The following is a 22,931-nucleotide window of genomic DNA, read 5'->3' as shown; positions in this document are numbered from 1 at the left end:
GGGATTTGCAGGTTGACTTTCCACCTGTTTAGCCGCATTATGAACAAATCTTTCTTGGCTGCGAAGTCCTGGGATGGCACTCGAATCAGAGCTTCTGGCCCAGGAGCAGTACTCACTGTGCCACAAGACCATCGATATATTTACAGTCCATCTTCTCCACTCATCCAATCCCTTTGTAATAAAATGTGTTTTCATAACCTTCTGTAGCTGCATGTTAACTTTGTGACTTGGGTACAAGTACATCTTGGGTATAGAGGGTATACTTTCAGAATTTGCAGATGACACTAAATTTAGAAACATAGAAAAAAATAGTAGCAAACTTCAAGAGCATGGTTGATGTTTTTGCCGAAGAACAGTGAAGCATTTTCACAGGAAAAATTAAACTATGTGAACTAACCAATCAAACTAACCAATAGATTTTAAAATTATCTTCATGGGTTGTGGGAAACGCTGGCAAAGCAAACATTTAGGGGTCCTAACTGCATGCTGCATGTGGGGCAGCACGGTAGCATGGTGGTTAGCATAAATGCTTCACAGCTCCAGGGTCCCAGGTTCGATTCCCGGCTGGGTCACTGTCCGTGTGGAGTCTGCACGTCCTCCCCCTGTGTGCGTGGGTTTCCTCCGGGTGCTCCGATTTCCTCCTACAGTCCAAAGATGTGCGGGTTAGGTGGATTGGCCGTGATAGAATTGCCCGTAGTGTCCTAAAAACTAAGGTTAAGGGGTGGGGGGTTGTTGGGTTACGGGCATAGGGTGATACGTGGGTTTGAGTAGGGTGATCATGGCTCGGCACAACATCGAGGGCCGAAGGGCCTGTTCTGTGCTGTTCTATAAAAAGTGATGGTGAACTGCACCTTTGAACTGTTTCAGTTCACGTGCTATCGGTACACCCACAGTACTGTAAAGGAAGAAGTTCCTGGATTTTTGCCCAGCCACAGGAAGAAACGGCAATATATTTCCATTCAGGATGTGATTGGGAACTTGTTTGTGGTGAAGTTCCTGTGCATCTGGTGCCCTTGTTCTTCTCGAGATGCTGGGTTTAGGAGATGCTGTTGAAGAAACAAGTTGTTGCAGTGCATTTTGTAGATGCTATGCACTACAGCCAGTGGCAGTGAATATTGGTGAATGGGGTGTCGATTCCTTTGTCCTGGATGTTGTTGAACCTCTTTCTTGGTGAGGGAAGACCAAATTATGTGTATTCAATTATGATAAAGTGGATGGTGCACAAATGCTGCACTTTACAAAACTTTATGTTTTCAAATGTCCCTTGAAATCCAAGCGAAAGAACTCTGGAAAGCGTGTAACTGGAATTCCAGCAAACATCTCAGCAGATGCCCTTGTGATCTTAGGTTATCGTTGGGATGAGAATTGAAAAGAGGAAAACAGTAGCCAAACAAGTAATTAGGTATTGAGTTACAGCTTCCCTATATCATTGAATCCCGACAAGTGCAGAGGGAGGCTATTCAGCTAATAGAGTCTGCACCAACCCTTCAAAAGGTCACGTTACCTAGGCCCAATTTCCCACCCTATTCTTGCAGCCCCACCCTCAGGGGCAATTTAGCATGGCCAACCCACCTAACCTGCACATCCTTGGACTGATAGAAAACAGACACTCACACAGAGAGAAACTCACACAGACATGTATCAACTGGTGAAGCAGGAAATCTTTGAAGAACAGGACATTGAGGTGGGAAGTCATGGCAGAGGTAGCAAAGCAGACCAAAAGGGCAGATTCCAGGAGTTGAGCAGCAAGTTTAGGAAAGACAAGCCTTTTAAGCCCTCTGACAATCAGATGTGGTGGTACTGCTGCCAAAAGGGACTTTGAGCTGACCTCCTGCATGAGTAAAGGAACAGAGAGGGCTGTGGGACTCAAAAAGGTTAATGTGTTATGTTGAGGGGGAGTGCATGCCGTTTTGAACAATGTATCTTTTCTGTATTGGCTATTTATAGTGAAATTTGGCTGTATTTTTCATGTCATTTACCGGTTAATGTATGCATTATGGTTTTGGTTGGTTTGTTTTATATTGTTCATCGATTTATTCCATTGGGTCATTTGGGAATATTTTATGTCATTGGTCTTTATAGAGATTATAAGAAAAGGAAGGCCGGATTTCCCTTGTTTGAGGGGTACATAACTGGAGGGGAGGGGAGAGGGTATAAGTATTTGGGGCAAGGTGGAATTTTATGGGATCTGAAACTTAGCCAAAATAAGGGTTGTGGAGGCAGAGACATTAATATATTTAAGAAGTAATCGGTTATACACTTGGAAGTGTTGTAACCCACAATGTTCAGAACCAAATGCAACAAAGTAGAATCAGGTGGAATGGTTATTTGTTGCAGACATGAGGGGCTGAATGGCTTCCTTTCGAGCAATTAATTGGTATGGTTTTTGTTCCAGTGTTGTAGCTGCACGCATCCAAGTGCAGAGTATTCCTCACACTCCTGACTTGTGCATTCGAGATGGCAGACAGGCATTAGAAAGTCCGGAAAGCTTGGCAGCACGGTGGCACAATGGTTAGCACTGCTGCTTTACGGCGCTGAGGACTTGGGCTTCAATCCCGGCCCCTGGTCTGTGTCCGTGTGGAGTCTGCACATTCTCCCCATGTCTGCATGGGCCTCACCCCCCACAATCCAAAAGAATGTGCAACGTAGACGAATTGGCCACACTAAATCACCCTTCATTGGAAAAAAGAATTGGGTACTCTGAATTAATTTTTTTTTTTAAGTCCAGAAAGGGTGGCATGTGCATGACTGCTCCCTTTAAGTTTCTATTCAGTAGTGACTTGTCACCCAAACCAGGATATTGAATGGTGGGAGGTTTGGAAAAAGTAATGACAGGGAAGCTGTTAAATTGTCTTGCTGAAGATAGACAATGAATGGCACTTGCATGCTGTAATTGTTATTTTCCGCTTATCACTACAACCCTGGACATTGTCCAGGTCTTGGTGCACATGGGCACAGACTGCTTATTATTGGAGAAGTTGCCAACGCAACTGCACTTAAAGGATGGGAGTGTACGAACACAAATCTTTCAAGGTGACTAGACAAATTGGTACGTTAAAAAATAAAACAGGATCCCAGGATTTATAAAAGAGGCAGAATACAAAAGCAGAGTGTTATGCTAAACATTTACAACTCACTGATTACAACTTGCCAAGGCTTCCTCGACGGGATCATCCAAATCTATAAACTGTACAAAAAGGCACATGGCTTCCCCTCCAAGCCACACACCATCTGATTTCAAAATACACCATCATTCCTTCATCATTACTGGGTCCAAATCCTGGCCGAACAGCACAGAACCCACACCACATGTTCTGCAGCAGTTCAAGAAGACTGCTCAACACCACATTCTCAAAGGTAACAATTACTGGCAGACAGAGATGCAGACAAATGCACAAATGAAAAAATGCCAACTGGAGCAGCATATCCAATGCTGGGCACCACGCTGCAGGAAGGGAGTCAAAAGCTTGGAAATTGGGATGGGAAAAAAGTGCAGAGATGAAGGACTTGAGTAATGTGGAGAGTTTAGGGAAGCTTTGATTCTTGAGTAACAAGGTTGGGAAAGGGACAATTTAAGAATAGTGTTCAAAATTATGAGAGATTCAGAGAAGTTTTTTTTTTTAAAAACACATCAGATGTCATGAACTGGAATACAACTTGCACGATGGCACAGTGGTTAGCATTGCTATCTCTCAGCACCAGGGACCCAAGTTCGATTCCGGAGTTTGCACTTTCTCCCGGTGTCTGCGTAGGTTTCCTCCAGGTGCTCCGTTTTCCTCCCACAGTCCAAAGATGTGCAAGTTAGGTGGGGTTAGGGGGACAGGGTGAGAGTGGGCCTCAGTAGACCCTTTCAAAGATGCAGACTCAAAGAACAGTACAGCACAGGAACAGACCCCTCAATCCTCCAAGCCTGCGCCAATCATGATGCAAGTCTAAACTAAAACCTTCTGCACTTTTGAGGTCCATACCCTTCTATTCCCATCCTATTCATGGGATTCATCAAGGTACCTCTTATCGTATCTGCTTCCACCACTTCCCCCTGCAGCACATTCCAGGCACAACACCCTTCCCTCGCACATCTCCTCTAAACTTTGCACCTCATACCGTAAACCTATGTCCCCAAGTAATTGAGCTTTCCACCCTGGGAAAAATCATCTAGCGACTGTCCATGCCCCTCATAATTTTGTAAACCTCTATCTGGTCACCCCTCAATCTCCGTCCTTCCCCCTCAATCTCCTTCCTTCCAGTGAAAACAATCTGAGTTTACTCAACCTCTCCTCCTTTAGACCAGGCAACATGCTGGTAAACCTCCTCTGTACCCTCTCCAAAGCCTCCACATCCTTCTGGTAATGTGGTGACCAGAATTGTGCACAATATTCCAAGTGTGGCCTTACCAAGGTTCTGTACAGGTGCAGCATGACTTGCCAATTTTTATACTTAATGCCTTGAACGATGATGCCGTATGCCTTCTTGAATACCTTCTAATCTTTTATTATTGTCACAAGTAGTCTTACATTATCACAATTAAGCTTACATTAACACTGCAACAAAATTACTGTGAAAATCCCCTAGTCACCATACTCCGGCACCTGTTCGGGAAAACTGAGGGAGAATTCAGAATGTCCAATTGACCTTACAAACACGTTTCTCATCCACCCGCGTTGCCATTTTCAGTGACCTGTGTACCTGCACACCCTGATCTGTCTGCCTGTCAATATTCTGAAGGGTTCTGCCATTTACCATATAATTCCCACCTGTATTAGATCTTCCAAATGCATTACCTCACAGGATTACCTGTCAGGATTAAACTCCCATCTGCCCGCCTAAGTCTCCAACTGATCTAGATCCTGCTGGATCCTCTGACAATATCCGCAACTCCACCAATTGTGTTGTCCACAACCATACCAATCAGACCAGCTACATTTTCCTCCAAATAATTTTTATATGCCACAAACAACAATCCCAGCACTGATCCCTGCAGAACGCCACTAGTCACAGCTCTCCCATTCAGCAAATAATGTTAAACTCTAAAACACCAAAATTCAGGGCTTGGGAAAAAGGTAGAGTTGCTGTAATTAGATTGTGGATAACACAATGAACCAAATTACCCCCTTCCATGATGTTAAACTGTGATATACATACAGGAGTTTATTTGCTCAATACCACAAACTCAAAACTGTAAATCACGTACAGGGAGGCTGAGTTTACACAATGTATATATGGCTGCAATCTGCAGTCTGGTTGCTACAGGGTTCTAGCTGAACAAGTGAATGTTATTGCGGTTACTGCTGCAGTTTAAATGGACAAGTTGGCTAGTCCCCCAGTGCTGAAGCAACATCTGCTGCACCGTCCGCCGCAGGAGGCCAGCTGCGGGGCGGAGTACAGCAGCCCCGGAGCTGCCTCCCTGCCCGCCGGCCCTCAGGCCGGACTCCCTGCCCACCGGCCCACCCCTGCCCTCAGGCCGGCCTCCCTGCCCGCCGGCCCCCCTGCCCAGTCTCCCTGCCATCAGCCCGGCCCCCTGCCTTCCCTGCCCGCCGGGCGGCCTCCCCGCAGGCCGGCCTCCCTGCCTTCCCTCCCCGCAGCCCCCTCCCTGCCCGGCCTCCCTGCCCGCCGGCCTCCAGGCCCGGCCGCAGCGGCCCACAGTCAGAAGCGGCTGCAGGAGGCCTTACCTTGGGCGGGCGGATCTTGCAGATGCCGCTCCTCTGGGCCAGGGGTCTGATCTTGTTGATGTAGCCGAGCGGCTCGGTGAACTCCTCCCAGCTGGGCTCGAAGACCGGGCACTCGGGCGGCGGGATGAACTCGGAAAAGATCCCATGATGGCGGCGGGCCAGCTACGGGAATCCAGTCGGGGGGAAGAGAGCCGGAGACAAAGAGCCGAGCGGCCGGGGCCGGGCCCCGCTCACACCGCCGCCTCTCCCCACACGCAGGGCCTCACACACACACCAGCCGGATCGTCCACACTCAACAGCCACAACAATCCGGCTCCGGCTGGGCCTCCGACACCGGCCACTCACTCCACCCACTCCGCCGGCCGCACACAAATGAGTCCGAGGCCTCTTCACTCCAAACCGGCCCCACAATACACAGGGCGGGGAATGGCCGCCGCCCAGTCACCAACCGTCAACATGGGGGAGGGGAGGGCTGGCTCAGGGCTGAGCGCATCATATACAATAACCTAAACACACACAGACAACAACATCTATCATATATCATAATATCTATCATAACAACATCTATCACCTATAACATCTATCAATATAATAACATATCATATCTATCATAACAACATCTATCATATATAACATATATATATCTATCATAACAACATCTATCATATATAACATATATCATATAATAGCTATCATAACAACATCTATCACATAACAATTATCATATATAACATATCATAATATCTATCATAACATATCACATATAACATCTATCATATATAACATAATATCTATCATAACATCTATCACATATAACATATATCATATAATATCTATCATAACAACATCTATCACATATAACATCTATCATATATAACGTATATCATATAATATCTATCATAACAACATCTATCACATATAACATCTATCATATATAACATAATATCTATCATAACAACAACATCTAACACATATAGCATGTATCATATAATATCTATCATAAATAACATATCATATATCTATCATAACATCTATCACATATAACATCTATCATATATAACATATCATAACAATATTTATCATTTTTCACATGTCATATAACATTAATCATATCTAACATCTATCACACAATAATATCTATCATACATAACAACATTTATAATATATCATCTATATATATAACTATCATACATAACATCTATCATGTAATAGCATTTATATAATGGTATTTATAATATAGAACAACATCTATCATATATAATAACATTTATCATGTAATAACATTTATAATATATAACATCTATCATGTATAACAACATCTATCATAATAACTTTATCATATATACCATCAATCAATATAACATTTATCATATATATCATCTATCATATAATAACATTTATCACATAAAACATTATATTATATAACATCTATCACGTATAACAGCATCTATCATATATAATAACATTTATCATATAAAACATTTATAATATATATCATATAATAACATGAAATGAAATGAAAATCGCTTATTGTCACGAGTAGGCTTCAATGAAGTTACTGTGAAAAGCCCCTAGTCGCCACATTCCGGCGCCTGTCCGGGGAGGCTGGTACGGGAATCGAACCGTGCTGCTGGCCTGCTTGGTCTGCTTTAAAAGCCAGCAATTTACCCTGTTGAACTAAACATCATTTATAACATTTATCATAGGAAATAACATTTATCATATATAATATCTATCATATTTAATAACATTTACCATGTATAAGAACATCTATCATATAAATTTGGAGTACCCAATTCATTTTTCCAATTAAGGGGCAATTTAGGGTGGCCAATCCACCTAACCTGCATATCTTTTGGGTTGCGGGGGCGAAACTTACACAAACACGGGAAGAATGTGCAAACTCCACATGGACAGTGACCCAGAGCCAGGATCGAACCTGGGACCTCAGTGCCATGCTAACCACTGCACCATCGTGCTGCCCTATATAACATTTCTAACATAATAACATTTATCCTATAATATATAACATTTATAATATGTCTAATAACATTTATAATATAAAAACATTTTGCATATAATATAAAATAATGTTGATAATATCTAATAACATTTATAATATATAATAACATTGAGAATATATAACATTTATCATATATATATAATAACATTTATAATTATAATAATATTTCTGATATATTAATATTATAATCAGTACAGGGTTAATACATAATAACATTAATAATCTATATCACAGGTTAAGAATAATATTTATAATCTCTCATATTTATAATCTGAGGGCAGCACGGTAGCATTGTGGATAGCACATTACTTCACAGCTCCAGGTCCCAGGTTCGATTCCGGCTTGGGTCACTGTCTGTGCGGAGTCTGCACATCCTCCCTGTGTGTGCCTGGGTTTCCTCCGGGTGCTCCAGTTTCCTCCCACAGTCCAAAGATGTTCAGGTTAGGTGGATTGGCCATGCTAAATTGCCCTTAGTGTCCAAAATTGCCCTTAGTGTTGGGTGGGGTTACTGGGTGATGGGGATAGGGTGAGGTGTGGACCTTGGGTCGGGTGTTCTTTCCAAGAGCTAGTGCAGACTCGATGGGCCGAAAGGCCTCCTTCTGCACTGTAAATTCTATGATCTATTTACATCACAGTGATTAATTATAATAACATTTGAAATATATAACATTTACAATATATAATATATACTATTGAATATTTATAATATATAATAACATTTATATATATAATGTTGGTGGAATTGTGGATAGCGATGGGGACTGTCAGAAGATACAGATCGGTCAGGGGCTTGGGCGAAGAAATGGCAGATGGAGTTGAATTCAGACAAATCTGAGATAATGCATTTTGGAAAGTCTACTAGAGGTGAGAAATATACAGTAAAAGTATAGTAATACCTGTAGTACTGACAGGTAGAGGGATCTGGGTGTAGAGGTCCACAGGTCACTGAAAGTGGCAAGGCAGGTGGAGAAGATAGTCAAGAAGGCATTTGGCATACTTGCATTCATCGGCTGGAGCAGTATAACAACTAACAAGTCATGCGGCAGATGTATAGAACTTTGGAATACAGTGTCCAATCTCCGAAGAATGTGGAGGCTTTGGAGAGAGTACAGAAGAGGTTTTCCCAGGGTGGAAGAGTCAATTACTAGAGGACATAGGTTTAAGGTGCGAGGGCAAAGTTTAGAGGAGATGTGCGAGGGAAGTTTGTTTACACAGAGGGTAGTGGGTGACTGCAACTCATTGCCAGAGGAGGTTGTGGAAGTAGGTACGATCGTGACGTTTAAGGGGTGTCTTGACAAAACGAATCGGGTGGAAATAGAGGGATACGGACCCAGGAGTGCTGAACGTTTTAGGTTAGATGTGCAGTATGGTCAGCGCAGACTTGGAGAGCCGAAGGGCCTGATCCTATGCTGTACTTTTCTTTGTTCTGCATATTAATTATTTATAATCAACAGGACAGGAGTTAATATATGATTACATTTATATTAAAACACCAGTAGCAGCTAATTAATAAAACATATACAAAAAACATCAGCCGTGATTAAAATATATATTACGTCAGGGGGGGCTAATGTATAATAACATTTATACAAAACAGTAGCAGGGATTAATTCATTATTGTAGTATTTAAATAAAAAACAGTAATGGTCACATTATAATGACATTTCTATTAAAAACCAACAGAAGTTAATTTATCACTACATTTATAATAACGGTCATGAAGGGGTTTTGTTTCTATTGAAAAACAGGAGGAAGTTTGTTTACATTAAAGATCAGGAGGGGTTTGTTTATATTAAAGTTCAGGGGGGTTTGTTTAAATAAAGATCAGGAGGGATTTGTTTATATTAAAGATCAGGAGGGGTTTGTTTATATTAAAGTTCAGGAGGGGTTTGTTTAAATAAAGATCAGGAGGGATTTGTTTACATTAAAGATCAGGAGGGGTTTGTTTATATTAAAGTTCAGGAGGGTTTGTTTATATTAAAGTTCAGGAGGGGTTTGTTTACATAAAGATCAGGAGGAGTTTGTTTATAAAGATCAGGAGGGTTTGTTTATATTAATCATCAAGAGGGGTTTGTTTACATTAAAGATCAGGAGGGATTTGTTCACGTTAAAGATCAGAGGGGTTTAGAACATAGAACATAGAACACTACAGCGCAGTACGGGCCCTTCGGCCCTCGATATTGCGCCGACCTGTGAAACCATCTGAAGCCTATCTGACCTACACTATTCCATTTCATCCATATGTCTATCCAGTGACCACTTAAATGCCCTTAAAGTTGGCGAGTCTACTACTATTGCAGGCAGGCGTTCCACACCCCTACTACTCTCTGAGTAAAGAAACTGCCTCTGACATCTGTCCTATATCTATCACCCCTCAATTTAAAGCTATGTCCCCTCGTGTTGGTCATCACCATCCGAGGAAAAAGACTCTCACTGTCCACCCTATCTAACCCTCTGACTATCTTATATGTCTCTATTAAGTCACCTCTCAGCCTTCTCCTCTCTAACGAAAACAACCTCAATTCCCTGAGCCTTTCCTCGTAAGACCTTCCCTCCATACCAGGCAACATCCTAGTAAATCTCCTCTGAACCCTTTCCAAAGCTTCCACATCCTTCCTATAATGTGGTGACCAGAACTGCACGCAGTACTCCAGGTGTGGCCGCACCAGAGTTATGTACAGCTGCAGCATGACCTTGTGGTTCCGAAACTCATTCCCCTGCTTATAAAGGCTAGCGCACCATATGCCTTCTTAACAGCCCTATTAACCTGGGTGGCAACTTTCAGGGATTTATGTACCTGGATGCCGAGATCTCTCTGTTCATCTACACTACCAAGAATCTTGCCATTAGCCCAGTACTCTGCATTCCTGTTACTCCTTCCAAAGTGAACCACCTCACACTTTTCCGCATTAAACTCCATCTGCCACCTCTCAGCCCAGCTCTGCAGCTTATCTATGTCCCTCTGTATCCTATAACATCCTTCAATACTATCCACAACTCCACCGACCTTCGTGTCATCTGCAAATTTACTAACCCATCCTTCTACACACCCCTTCCAGGTCATTTATAAAATGACAAACAGCAGTGGCCCCAAAACAGATCCTTGCGGTACACCACTAGTAACTGAACTTCAGGATGAACATTTGCCATTAACCACCACCCTCTGTCTTCTTTCAGCTAGCCAATTACTGACCCAAACCACTAAATCACCTTCAATTCCATACTTCCTTATTTTCTGCAATAGCCTACCGTGGGGAACCTTATCAAACGCCTTACTGAAATCGATATACACCACATCAACAGCTTTACCCTGATCCACCTGTTTGGTCACCTTCTCAAAAAACTCAATAAGGTTTGTGAGACATGACCTACCCTTCACAAAACCGTGTTGAGTATCGCTAATCAACTTGTTCTTTTCAAGATGATTATAAACCCTATCTCTTATAACCTTTTCCAACATTTTACCCACAACCGAAGTAATTATTAAGATCAGGAGGGTGTTTGTTTATAAAGATCAGGAGGGGTTTGTTTATATTAAAGATCAGGAGGGGTTTGTTTAGATTAAAGATCAGGAGGGGTTTGTTTATATTAAAGTTCAGGAGGGGTTTGTTTAAATAAAGATCAGGAGGAGTTTGTTTATATTAAAGATCAGGAGGAGTTTGTTTATATTAAAGATCAGGAGGCGTTTGTTTATATTAAAGATCAGGAGGAGTTTGTTTATATTAAAGATCAGGAGGCGTTTGTTTACATTAAGATCAGGAGGGATTTGTTTACATTAAAGATCAGGAGGGTTTGTTTACATTAAAGATCAGGAGGGATTTGTTTACATTAAAGATCAGGAGGGGTTTGTTTATAAAAGATCAGGAGGGTTTGTTTATATTAAAGATCAGGAGGGTTTGTTATATTAAAGATCAGGAGGGGTTTGTTTATATTAAAGATCAGGAGGGGTTTGTTTATATTAAAGATCAGGAGGGGTTTGTTTATATTAAAGATCAGGAGGGATTTGTTTATATTAAAGATCAGGAGGGTTTGTTTATATTAAAGATCAGGAAGGGTTTGTTTATATTAAAGATCAGGAGGGGTTTGTTTTATAAAGTTCAGGAGGGGTTTGTTTATATTAAAGTTCAGGAGGGGTTTGTTTAGATTAAAGATCAGGAGGATTTGTTTATTATTAAAGATCAGGAGGGTGTTTGTTTATCTTAAATCAGGAAGGGTTTGTTTATATTAAAGATCAGGAGGGGTTTGTTTATATTAAAGATCAGGAGGGTTTGTTTATATTAAAGATCAGGAGGGGTTTGTTTATATTAAAGTTCAGGAGGGTTTGTTTATTTAAAGTTCAGGAGGGGTTTGTTTATATTAAAGTTCAGGAGGGGTTTGTTTAGATTAAAGATCAGAGGCAGTTTGTTTATATTAAAGATCAGGAGGAGTTTGTTTAAATAAGATCAGGAGGGGTTTGTTTACATTAAAGATCAGGAGGGTTTGTTTACATTAAAGATCAGGAGGGGTATGTTTATATTAAAGATCAGGAGGGGTATGTTTATATAAAGATCAGGAGGGGTTTGTTTATATTAAAGTTCAGGAGGTTTTGTTTGTATTAACGATCAGGAGGGGTTTGTTTATATTAAGATCAGGAGGGGTCTGTTTATATTAAAGTTCAGGAGGGGTTTGTTTATATTAAAGTTCAGGAGGGGTTTGTTTATATAAGTTCAGGAGGGTTTGTTTATATTAAAGTTCAGGAGGGGTTTGCTTAAATAAGATCAGGAGGGTTTGTTTATATTAAAGTTCAGGAGGGGTTTGTTTATATTAAAGATCAGGAGGGGTTTGTTTATATTAAAGTTCAGGAGGGGTTTGCTTAAATAAAGATCAGGAGGGGTTTGTTTATATTAAAGATCAGAGGGGTCTGTTTATATTAAAGTTCAGGAGGGGTTTGTTATATTAAAGATCAGGAGGGGTCTGTTTATATTAAAGTTCAGGAGGGGTTTGCTTAAATAAAGATCAGGAGGGGTTTGTTTATATTAAAGATCAGGAGGGGTTTGTTTAGATTAAAGATCAGGTGGGTGTTTGTTTTAATTAAGATCAGGAAGGGTTTGTTTATATTAAAGATCAGGAGGTTTGTTTATATTAAAGATCAGGAGGAGTTTGTTTATATTAAAGATCAGGAGGGTTTGTTTAGATTAAAGATCAGGAGGGGTTTGTTTAGATTAAAGATCAGGAGGGGTTTGTTTAGATTAAAGATCAGGAGGGGTTTGTTTAGATTAAAGATCAGGAGGCAGTTTTGTTTATATTAAAGATCAGGAGGGGTTTGTTTAAATAAAGATCAGGAGGGGTTTGTTTATATTAAAGATCAGGAGGGGTTTGTTTAAATAAAGATCAGGAGGGGTTTGTTTATATTAAAGATCAGGAGGGTTTGTTTAAATAAAGATCAGGAGGGGTTTGTTTAAATAAAGATCAGGAGGGTTTTTTTAAATAAATCAGGAGGGGTTTGTTTACATTAAAGATCAAGAGGGAGTTTGTTTATATTAAAGATCAGGAGTTTGTTTGTATTAAAGGTCAGGAGGGGTTTGTTTATATTAAAGTTCAGGAGGGGTTTGTTTAGATTAAAGATCAGGGGGGAGTTTGTTTATATTAAAGATCAAGAGGGAGTTTGTTTATATTAAAGATCAGAAGACCATCATCCCTGTACCAAAAGGGAGCCAAGCAGCTTGCCTGAATGACTATCAGCCAGTGGCTCTGACATCCATCATCATGAAAATGAAATGAAATGAAAATCGCTTATTGTCACAGAGCAGGCTTCAAATGGAGTGACTGTGAAAAGCCCCTAGTCACCCCATTCCGGCACCTGTCCGGGGAGGCTGGTACGGAATCGAACCGTGCTGCTGGCCTGCTTGGTCTGCTTTAAAAGCCAGCGATTTAGCCTTGTGAGCTAAACCAGCCCCTACCAGTGCTTCGAAAGGTTAGTTGTGGCACGAATCAACTCCTGCCTCCCGGATTGCCTTGATCCACTACAGTTCGCCTACTGCTGCAACTGCTCCACAACAGACGCCATCCCCATAGAACATACAGTGCAGAAGGAGGCCATTTGGCCCATCAAGTCTGCACCGACCCACTTAAGCCCTCACTTCCACCCTATCCCTGTAACCCAATAACCCCTCCTAACCTTTTTGGTCACTAAAGGGCAATTTATCATGGCCAATCCACCTAACCTGTACGTCTTTGGACTGTGGGAGGAAAACGGAGCACCTGGAGGAAACCCATGCAGACAGGGTGCAGACGCCGTACAGACAGTGACCCAGCAGGGAATCAAACCTGGATCCCTGACGCTGTGAAGCCACAGTGCTTTCCACTTGTGCTACCGTGCTGCCACAATGGCCCTGGCTCTGCACTCTACCCTGGAACACCTATAGAACAAAGACGCCTATGTCAGACTCCTATTTATCGACTACAGCTCAGCCTTCACACCATTATTCCTACGAAACTTAACTCCTAACTCCATGGCCTTGACCTCGGCTCCTCCCTCTGTGACTGGATCCTGAACTTTCTAACCCATAGGCCACAATCAGTAAGGATAGGCAACAACACCTCCTCCACGATCATCCTCAACACCGGTGCCCCACAAGGCTGTGTCCTCAGCCCCCTACTATACTGCTTGTACACCTATGACTGTGTGGCCAAATTCCCCTCCAACTCGATTTTCAGATTTGCTGATGACACCACAGTAGTGAGTCGGATTTCAAACAATAACGAGACAGAGTACAGGAATGAGATAGATAATCTGGTGAACTGGTGCAACAACAATAATCTCTCCCTCAATGTCAACAAAACGAAGGCGATTGTCATCGACTTCAGGAAGCGTAGTGGAGAACATGCCCCTGTCTACATCAATGGGAACAAAGTAGAAAGGGTCGAGAGCTTCAAGTTTTTAGGTGTCCAGATCACCAACAACCTGTCCTGGTACCCCCATGCCAACACTATAGTTAAGAAAGTCCACCAACGACTCTACTTTCTCAGAAGACTAAGGAAATTTGGCATGTCACCTACGACTCTCACCAACTTCTACAGATCCTGAGTGTATGTAGAGGGTTACATACGTAAGCAAGTGCTAGATAACCACTAGATGACAGAACCATGTATAGGTATAAAAGGTAAACTCAGAGAGAGTTCCCGCCTCTTCGTGTTCGGAGTGACTTGTGAATAGTTCGAAAGAGATAGCTGAGTACGCAGGTGCAGTTAATCATCATTTTATATTTAAGCGCAGTGGTTATCTCTACTGCCTCATGGTGCCGAGGACTCGGGTTCTATCCCGGCTTCGGGTCACTATCCAGATGGACTTTGCACATTCTCCCTGTGTCTGCGTGGGTCTCCCCCTACAACCCAAAAAGATGTGCAATAGGTGGATTGGCCACGCTAAATTGCCCCTAAAGGCTACCCGAGGAAGGAGCAGTGCTCCGAAAGCTCGTGTTTGAAACAAACCTGTTGGACTTTAACCTGGTGTTTAAGACTTCTTTTTTTTTTTTTTTTCTTTTTTAAAATTTAGATTAGCCAATTATTTTGTTCCAATTAAGGGGCAATTTAGCGTGGCCAATCCACCTACTCTGCACATTTTTGGGTTGTGGGGGCGAAACCCACGCAGACACGGGGAGAATGTGCAAACTCCACACGGACAGTGTCCCAGAGCCGGGATCGAACCTGGGACCTCAGCGCCGTGAGGCGGTTATGCTAACCACTAGGCCACCGTGCTGCCCGTGTTGTAAGACTTCTTACGGAAAAAATAACGAATTGGGTACTCTAAATTTATTAAGAAAAAAAATAAGAATTTTATATATTTAATCTTATTAATCTAATCTACAGTTATAGTTATTGAAATGTGAATGAACTCATAGTTAATTTATTATGAATTTTACTCAATAAACAGTATTTGCTTTATTTGAAGACTTTGAGTGTCACTGAACATCACACATACAACCATTCTGGCAGGTAGCAAACGATTAACAAGATATTACACAACGTAATTTAACAGTCCTGTCCATTACAAAATCGTCAATCTGGAAGTACACCCTATGTACATCAGAGAAAAATAAAAATTCTCTCGCCTTCGGCCTGCTTAATCTCCATGGTTCCACTCTCCCCCCTGCGCTCCAAAAACCCCCTCAATTCCCTCGCCACAGGGGATATCCTTCCCGACCTCAAACTTGACCGATCCAATTTTGGCTCCATAACCATGTTAAAATCCCCCCATTATTAGCCGGTGCGAGTCCAGGTCCGGGATGTTCCCCAGCACCCACCTCATAAACTCAACATCATCCCAGTTTGGGGCGTAAACATTCACCAAAACCGTCCAATTTCCCACTTACCATAATGAACCTTCCCCGGATTCTGCCACTATATTCCCCACCTCAAACGCTACCTGCTTATTTATCAAGAGCCCCCTTGTCTTCAAATCTAACCCTGAATGAAAGACCTGCCCTTTCCTCAGTATGGTTTGATCCCCGACCTTCAGGTGCGTTTCCTGCAAGAATGCCACATCCACCTTTAAGTGGGACCGCTTGACCGCCAAAGAGCAGGAAGGTAGTGCAGGTGTCCCCTGCGGTCATCTCCCTCCAAAACAGGTATACCGGTTTGGATACTGTTGGGGGAGATGACTCACCAGGGGAAGGCAGTAGTAGCCAGGCTCATGGCACCGTGGCTGGCTCTGCTGCACAGAACGGCGGGAAAAAGACTGGCAGGGCTATAGTCATAGGGGATTCAATTGTAAGGGGAGTAGACAGGCATTTCTGTGGTCGAAGACGAGACTCCCGAATGGTATGTTGCCTCCTGGGTGCTCGGCTCAGGGATGTCTCCGATCGGCTGCAGGACATACTGAAGGGGGTGGGTGAACAGCCAGTTGTCGTGGTGCATATAGGCATATAGGTTAAAAAAAAGGATGAGGTCCTACAATCAGAATTTAGGGAGTTAGGAGATAAGTTAAAAAGTAGGACCTCAAAGGTAGTAATCTCAGGATTGCTACCAGTGCCACGGGACAGTCAGAGTAGAAATTCAAGAATAGTCAGTATGAATACGTGGCTTGAGAGATGGTGCAGGAGGGAGGGGTTCAGATTTTTGGGACATTGGAACCGATTCTGGGGGCGGTGGGACCATTACAAACCGGATGGTCTACACCTGGGCAGGACTGGAACCAATGTCCTGGGGGTGCTTTTGCTAACACTGTTGGGGAGGTTTTAAACTAATGTGGCAGGGGGATGGGAACCAGATTAAGAAGTTAGAGGTCAGTAAAGAAGCAGCAACTAAAGCCAGTAAGGTACTAGATAATAAACTCAATGTGACTAAGGGGCAGAGTCGACAGGGAAGAGATGATGAACGCAAAGGGACAGGTGGTCTGAGGTGCATTTGTTTTAATGCGAGAAGTGTAGCAGGTAAGGCAGATGAATTAGGGCTTGGATCAGTACCTGGGAATATGATGTTATTAGTTTTACTGAGACTTGGTTGAGGGAAGGGCAGGAACTGGCAACTGAATATCCTAGGGTATAGATGCTTCAGGAGGGATAGAGAGGGAGGTAGAAGGGGTGGAGGAGTTGCATTACTGGTCAGAGATGATATCACAGCTGTGATTAAGGAGGGCACGATAGAGGATTCGAGCACTGAGGCAATATGGGGGGAGCTGAGAAATAGGAAGGGTGCAGTACATTGTTGGACTTTACCTCCCAAAAGCGAGCATGAAGTAGAGGTACAAATATGCAGACAGATTATAGAAAAATGTAGGAGCAATAGGGTGGTTGTGATGGGAGATTTTAACTTCCCCAACAATGAATGGGATTCGTGTAGTGTTAGAGGCGTAGATGGAGCAGAGTTTGTAAGGAGCATCCAGGAGAGTTTTTAGAGCAGTATGTAAATAAGTCCAACTCAGGAAGGGGCCATACTGGACCTGGTATTGGGGAATGATCCCGGCCAGGTGGTTGATGTTTCAGTCGGTGATTACTTTGGGAATAGCGATCACAATTCCGTAAGTTTTTAGAATACCCATAGACAAGGACGAGAGGGGTCCGAAAGGAAGAGTGCTAAATTGGGGGAATGGCAGAGTATAACAAAATTGCAGGAGTTAGGGAATGTGGATTGGGAGCAGCTGTTTAAGGGTCTTTTAAGGAAAGGTTGATTAGAGTGCAGGACAGACATGTTCCTGTGAAAATGAAAGATAGAAATGGCAAGATTAGGGAACCATGGATGACGGGTGAAATTGTGAGACTAGCTAAGATGAAAAAGGAAGCATATGTAAGATCGAGGCGACTCAAAACTGATGAAGCTTTGGAGGAATATCGGGAAAGTAGGACGAATCTCAAACGCGCAATAAAAAGGGCTAAAAGGGGTCATGAAATATATTGGCTAACAGGGTTAAGGAAATCCCAAAGCCTTGTATTCGTATGTAAGGAGCAAGAGGGTAACTAGGGAAACGATTGGCCCACTCAAAGCCAAGAGAGGGAATTTATGCGTGGACTCAGAGGAAATGGGTGAGATTCTTAATGAGTACTTTGCATCGGTATTCACAAAGGAGAGGGACAAGACGGATGTTGAGGCAAGGGATGGATGTTTAAATACTCTAGGTCAAGTTGTCATACGGAAAGGGGACGTTTTGGGTATTCTAAAAGACATTATGGTGGACAAGTCCCCAGGACCGGATGGGATCTATCCCAGGTTACTGAGGGAAGCGAGGGTCGAAATAGCTGGAGCCTTAACAGATATCTTTGCAGCATCCTTTTTTTTAAATAAATTTAGTGTACCCAATCATTTTTCCAATTAAGGGGCAATTTAGAGTGGCCAATCCACCTTGCTTGCACATTTTTTTTTGGGTTGTGGGGGTGAAACCCACGCAAACGCGGGAGAATGAGCAAACTCCACACGGACAGTGACCCAGAGCCGGGATCGAACCTGGGACCTCAGCGCCGTGAGGCCGCATTGCTAACCCACTGCGCCACCGTGCTGCCCACTTTGCAACATCCTTGAGCACGGGTGAGGTCCCGGAGGACTGGAGAATTGCTAATGTTGTCCCTTTGTTTAAGAAGGGTAGCAGGGAAAATCCAGGGAATTAATTACAGACCTGTGAGCTTGACGTCAGTGGTAGGCAAACTGTTGGAGAAGATACTGAGGGATAGGATCTATTCACATCTGGAAGAAAATAGACTTATCAGTGATAGGCAGCATGGTTTTGTGCAAGGATCATGTCTTACAAACCTAATAATTCTTTGAGGAAGTGACAAAGTTGATTGATGAGGGAAGGGCTGTAGATGTCATATACATGGACTTTAGTAAGGCGTTTGATAAGGTTTCCCGTTGCAGGTTGATGGCAAAAGTGAAGTCGTATGGGGTTCAGGGTGTACTAGCTAGATGGATAAAGAATTGGCTGGGCAACAGGAGACAGAGAGTAGTGGTGGAAGGAAGTGCCTCAAAATGGAGAAGGGTGACTAGTGGTGTTCCACAGGGATCCGTGCTCGGACCACTGTTATTTGTGATCTACATAAATGACCTGGAGGAAGGTATAGGTGGTCTGATTAGCAAGTTTGCAGATGATACTAAGATTGGTGAGTTGCAGATAGCGAGGAGGACTGTCAGAGAATACAACAAAATATAGATAGATTGGAGAGTTGGGCAGAGAAATGGCAGATGGAGTTCAATCCAGGCAAATGTGAGGTGATGCATTTTGGAAGATCAAATTCAAGAGCGGACTATATGGTCAATGGAAGGGTCCTGGGGAAAATTGATGTACAGAAAGATCTGGGAGTTCAGGTCCATTATACCCTGAAGGTGGCAACGCAGGTTGATAGAGTGGTCAAGAAGGCATACAGCATGCTTGCCTTCATCGGACGGGGTATTGAGTACAAGAGTAGACAGGTCATGTTACAGTTGTATAGGACTTTGGTTCGGCCACATTTGGAATACTGCGTGCAGTTCTGGTCGCCACATTACCAGAAGGATTTGGATGCTTTGGAGAGGGTGCAGAGGAGGTTCACCAGGATGTTGCCTGGTATGGAGGGTGCTAGCTATGAAGAAAGGTTGAGTAGATTAGGATTGTTTTCGTTGGAAAAACGGAGGTTGAGGGGGAACCTGATTGAGGTATACAAAATTATGAGAGGTATGGACAGGGTGGATAGCAACAAGCTTTTTCCAAGAGTGGGGGTGTCAGTTACAAGGGGTCACGATTTCAAGGTGAGAGGGGGAAAGTTTAAGGGAGATGTGCATGGAAAGTTTCTTACGCAGAGGGTGGTGGGTGCCTGGAACGCTTTACAAGCGGAGGTGGTAGAGGCGGGCACAATAGCATCATTTAAGAGGCATCTAGACAGGTATATGAATGGGCGGGAACAGAGGGAAGTAGACCTTGGAAAATAGGAGACAGGTTTTAGATAAAGGATCTGGATCGGTGCAGGCTGGGAGGGCCGAAGGGCCTGTTCCTGTGCTGTAATTTTCTTTGTTCTTTGTTCATTCAACCTCTCATATTCCATGTGAACAGTCTGGTTAGTGGACTCTGCTGCCCCCCCCCCCCCACCCTCCCTGCTCCCCCTCTCCCTGGCCGATCAATCATAGCCCCTCCTAGGCCAGCCTCCGGTCCACACCCTATAACCCACCAGGCTCGCCCTCGAATGTCGACCACCATCATCAACACCCCTCATATCGCACTTCAAAGTCCCTCCCTGCCAGCAGTCCCCCCCCCCCCCACCCACCCACACAGAGCAACAATCTCAACCTCCATCAACAATCTAAGCATCTGTTCACCACCCACTGCGCTTCTGTGAACTAGCCCACCCAGCTAGCTTGGCAGTCCCCCCCCCCCCCCCCCCCACGGCACCTGGTATCCTACTGATTCCTGCCTTCCTCCCAAACCCTGATTCCTCTCCCTCCCGCTAACACTACCTTGGTGCAAACCACAACATCAACATTCAAAGGGAAACAAAAGAGGAACAAATGACAATAGCCCCAGAGAAAAAACAAAACCCAATGCACCCACCCACAACCCTCCCTTCATCCCCTCAAAGCAGCCCCCAGTGCAGCCAACAAACTAAAAAACCCAAACGAAGGCTCCCCCCAAACCCACCTTCCCCCAAACCCTGCCTTCCCCCCAAACCCTGCCTTCCCCCAAACCCTGCCTTCCTCCCAAAACCCTGCCTTCCTCCCAACCCGGCCTTCCCCCCAAACCCTGCCTTTCCCAAACCCACCTTCCCCCCAAACCCGCCTTCCCCCAAACCCTGCCTTCCCCCCAAACCCTACCTTCCCCCCAAACCCTGCCTTCCCCCCAACCCTGCCTTCCCCCCAAACCCTGCCTTCCCCCCCAAACCCTGCCTTCCCCCAAACCCTGCCTTCCCCCCAACCCTGCCTTCTTCCCAAACCCTGGCTTCCTCCCAAACCCTGCCTTCCCCCCCCAAACCCTGCCTTTCCCAAACCCACCTTCCCCCCAAACCCGCCTTCCCCCCAACCCCTACCTTCCCCCCAAACCCTGCCTTCCCCCCAAACCCTGCCTTCCCCCCAAACCCTGCCTTCCCCCCAAACCCTGCCTTCCTCCCAAACCCTGCCTTCCTCCCAACCCTGCCTTCCCCCCCAACCCTGCCTTTCCCAAACCCACCTTCCCCCCAAACCCGCCTTCCCCCCAAACCCTACCTTCCCCCAAACCCTGCTTTCCCCCCAAAACCCTGCCTTCCCCCCAAAACTCACCTTCCCCCCAAACCCTGCCTTCCCCCCAAACCCTGCCTTCCCCCCCCAAACCCTGCCTTCCCCCCAAACCCACCTTCCCCAGGGAGACAAGAACGTTACAGCCTTAACATGCACATAAGAAAAATAACCCTCCCTAAGGGAAAAAAGAAACCCCTGAACCCTGGCCTCCCGGACGGGGACAGGGAAAACCAACCTCCACAAGCCCACCTCAAAGTCCTCTCTCATCTGGCAGTCCATCGCTTCCTCCAGTGTCCCAAAATAATATTCCCGACCATTGTAGGTCACCCAGAGGTGGGCCGTGTACAGCATCTCGAACTTCACTCCCTTCTCAAAGAGGGCAGCCTTCACTTGATTGAAGCCCACTCTCCTCTTGGCCAGCTTTGCACCCAGGCATACATAAAGTTTGTTCCCTCCCAGATACACTGCCTCATCTGCCTGGCCCACCTCAAAATCCTCTCTTTATCAAGGAACTGATGCAACCGCACCACCATCGCCCTCGGCGGCTCATTACCCTGCAGCTTCCCTCATCAGCCCCTGTGCGCCCGATCCACCTCCAGGGGCCGTACGAAGACCCCATCCCCCAGCAACTTCTCCAGCATTTCGGGTACATAAGAGCCAACATCGGCTGCCTTAATGCCCTCCGGCAACCTCACAATCCTCAGATTCTGCCGCCGGGAACGGTTTTCAAGTTCTTCCACCTTCTCCTGAAGCCACGTCTGGGTATCTCTCAACGTCTCCATCTCGGCCGCCAACGAAGTAAGCTGCAGCTCATGCTCCCCCATCGTCTCCTCCACCTTCTTGATCGCTTGGGTTTAAGACTCCAGCCTCAGCTCCACGCCTTAAGCGGATCCACCATCCTCGCCAGGTCCTCCACAGGTTCCTTTCTCTGCTGGGTGAACTTCTCGTTAAAGAAGTCCACCAGCTGCTCCATCAACCATTCGTATGGTGGGGCCGACCCCTTACCTCCGCCATCTCTCCCCTGTGTTGCAAGAAACATTTCTTGCTCTGACATCTCTTTTCGGCTAAAATCACTTCTGGTCCACAAATCGAATCGATCCACCAGTGGAATATACTCTTCCTCCATCTCTCCTGCACCTTTTTCCATCAAAACATCCATTAATCGGGGAAAAGGCCCACAGCCACCGCCACAAACGGGAGCTCCAAAATGTGCAACCACTCATATCATGGTCGCCACCGGAAGTCCATGATTGTCCCTTTGAGGGCAACACAGCAGAGTAAGGGTCACATGGTCCGGGTGACCAATTAGGACTCAGAGTGGGGAATATGTAGAGAAATTGATGTTTAATAAAAAGAGCAAAAGAACAAAGAAAATTACAGCACAGGAACAGACCCTTCGGCCCTCCCAGCCTGCGCCGATCCAGATCCTTTATCTAAACCTGTCACCTATTTTCCAAGGATCTACTTCCCTCATTTCCGTTTTACTCTGTTAGTTTTAGTTCAGTTTACACATAATTGAAGAATGTCAACCCAATATGGTTTTATGCTGAATTCTGGGACACAAGCACAGAACTTGACTCGGGGCGCATTTT

The 22,931-nt window shown here is 44.5% G+C and overlaps 1 protein-coding gene across 1 annotated transcript in view; it reads right to left on the bottom strand.

Moving 5' to 3' along the window:
- Positions 1-22,163, bottom strand: part of kdm5a (lysine (K)-specific demethylase 5A) — a 299,634-nt gene extending 277,471 nt beyond the window's left edge. Inside the window, exons 1-2 of the mRNA XM_038780318.1 lie at positions 21,948-22,163; positions 5,670-5,831 (exon numbers count right to left, since the gene is read on the bottom strand). Of these exons, the coding sequence (XP_038636246.1) occupies positions 5,670-5,831; positions 21,948-22,163 (378 nt within the window). The remainder of the gene's footprint in view (positions 1-5,669; positions 5,832-21,947) is intronic.
- Positions 22,164-22,931: the final 768 nt, after the last annotated feature.

This window comes from Scyliorhinus canicula, chromosome 20, assembly GCF_902713615.1.
Source record: "Scyliorhinus canicula chromosome 20, sScyCan1.1, whole genome shotgun sequence".
Taxonomy (NCBI): Eukaryota; Metazoa; Chordata; class Chondrichthyes; order Carcharhiniformes; family Scyliorhinidae; genus Scyliorhinus; species Scyliorhinus canicula.
The sequence above is the reverse complement of the archived record's forward strand: the minus strand, read 5'-3'. Positions and strand labels throughout refer to the sequence as shown.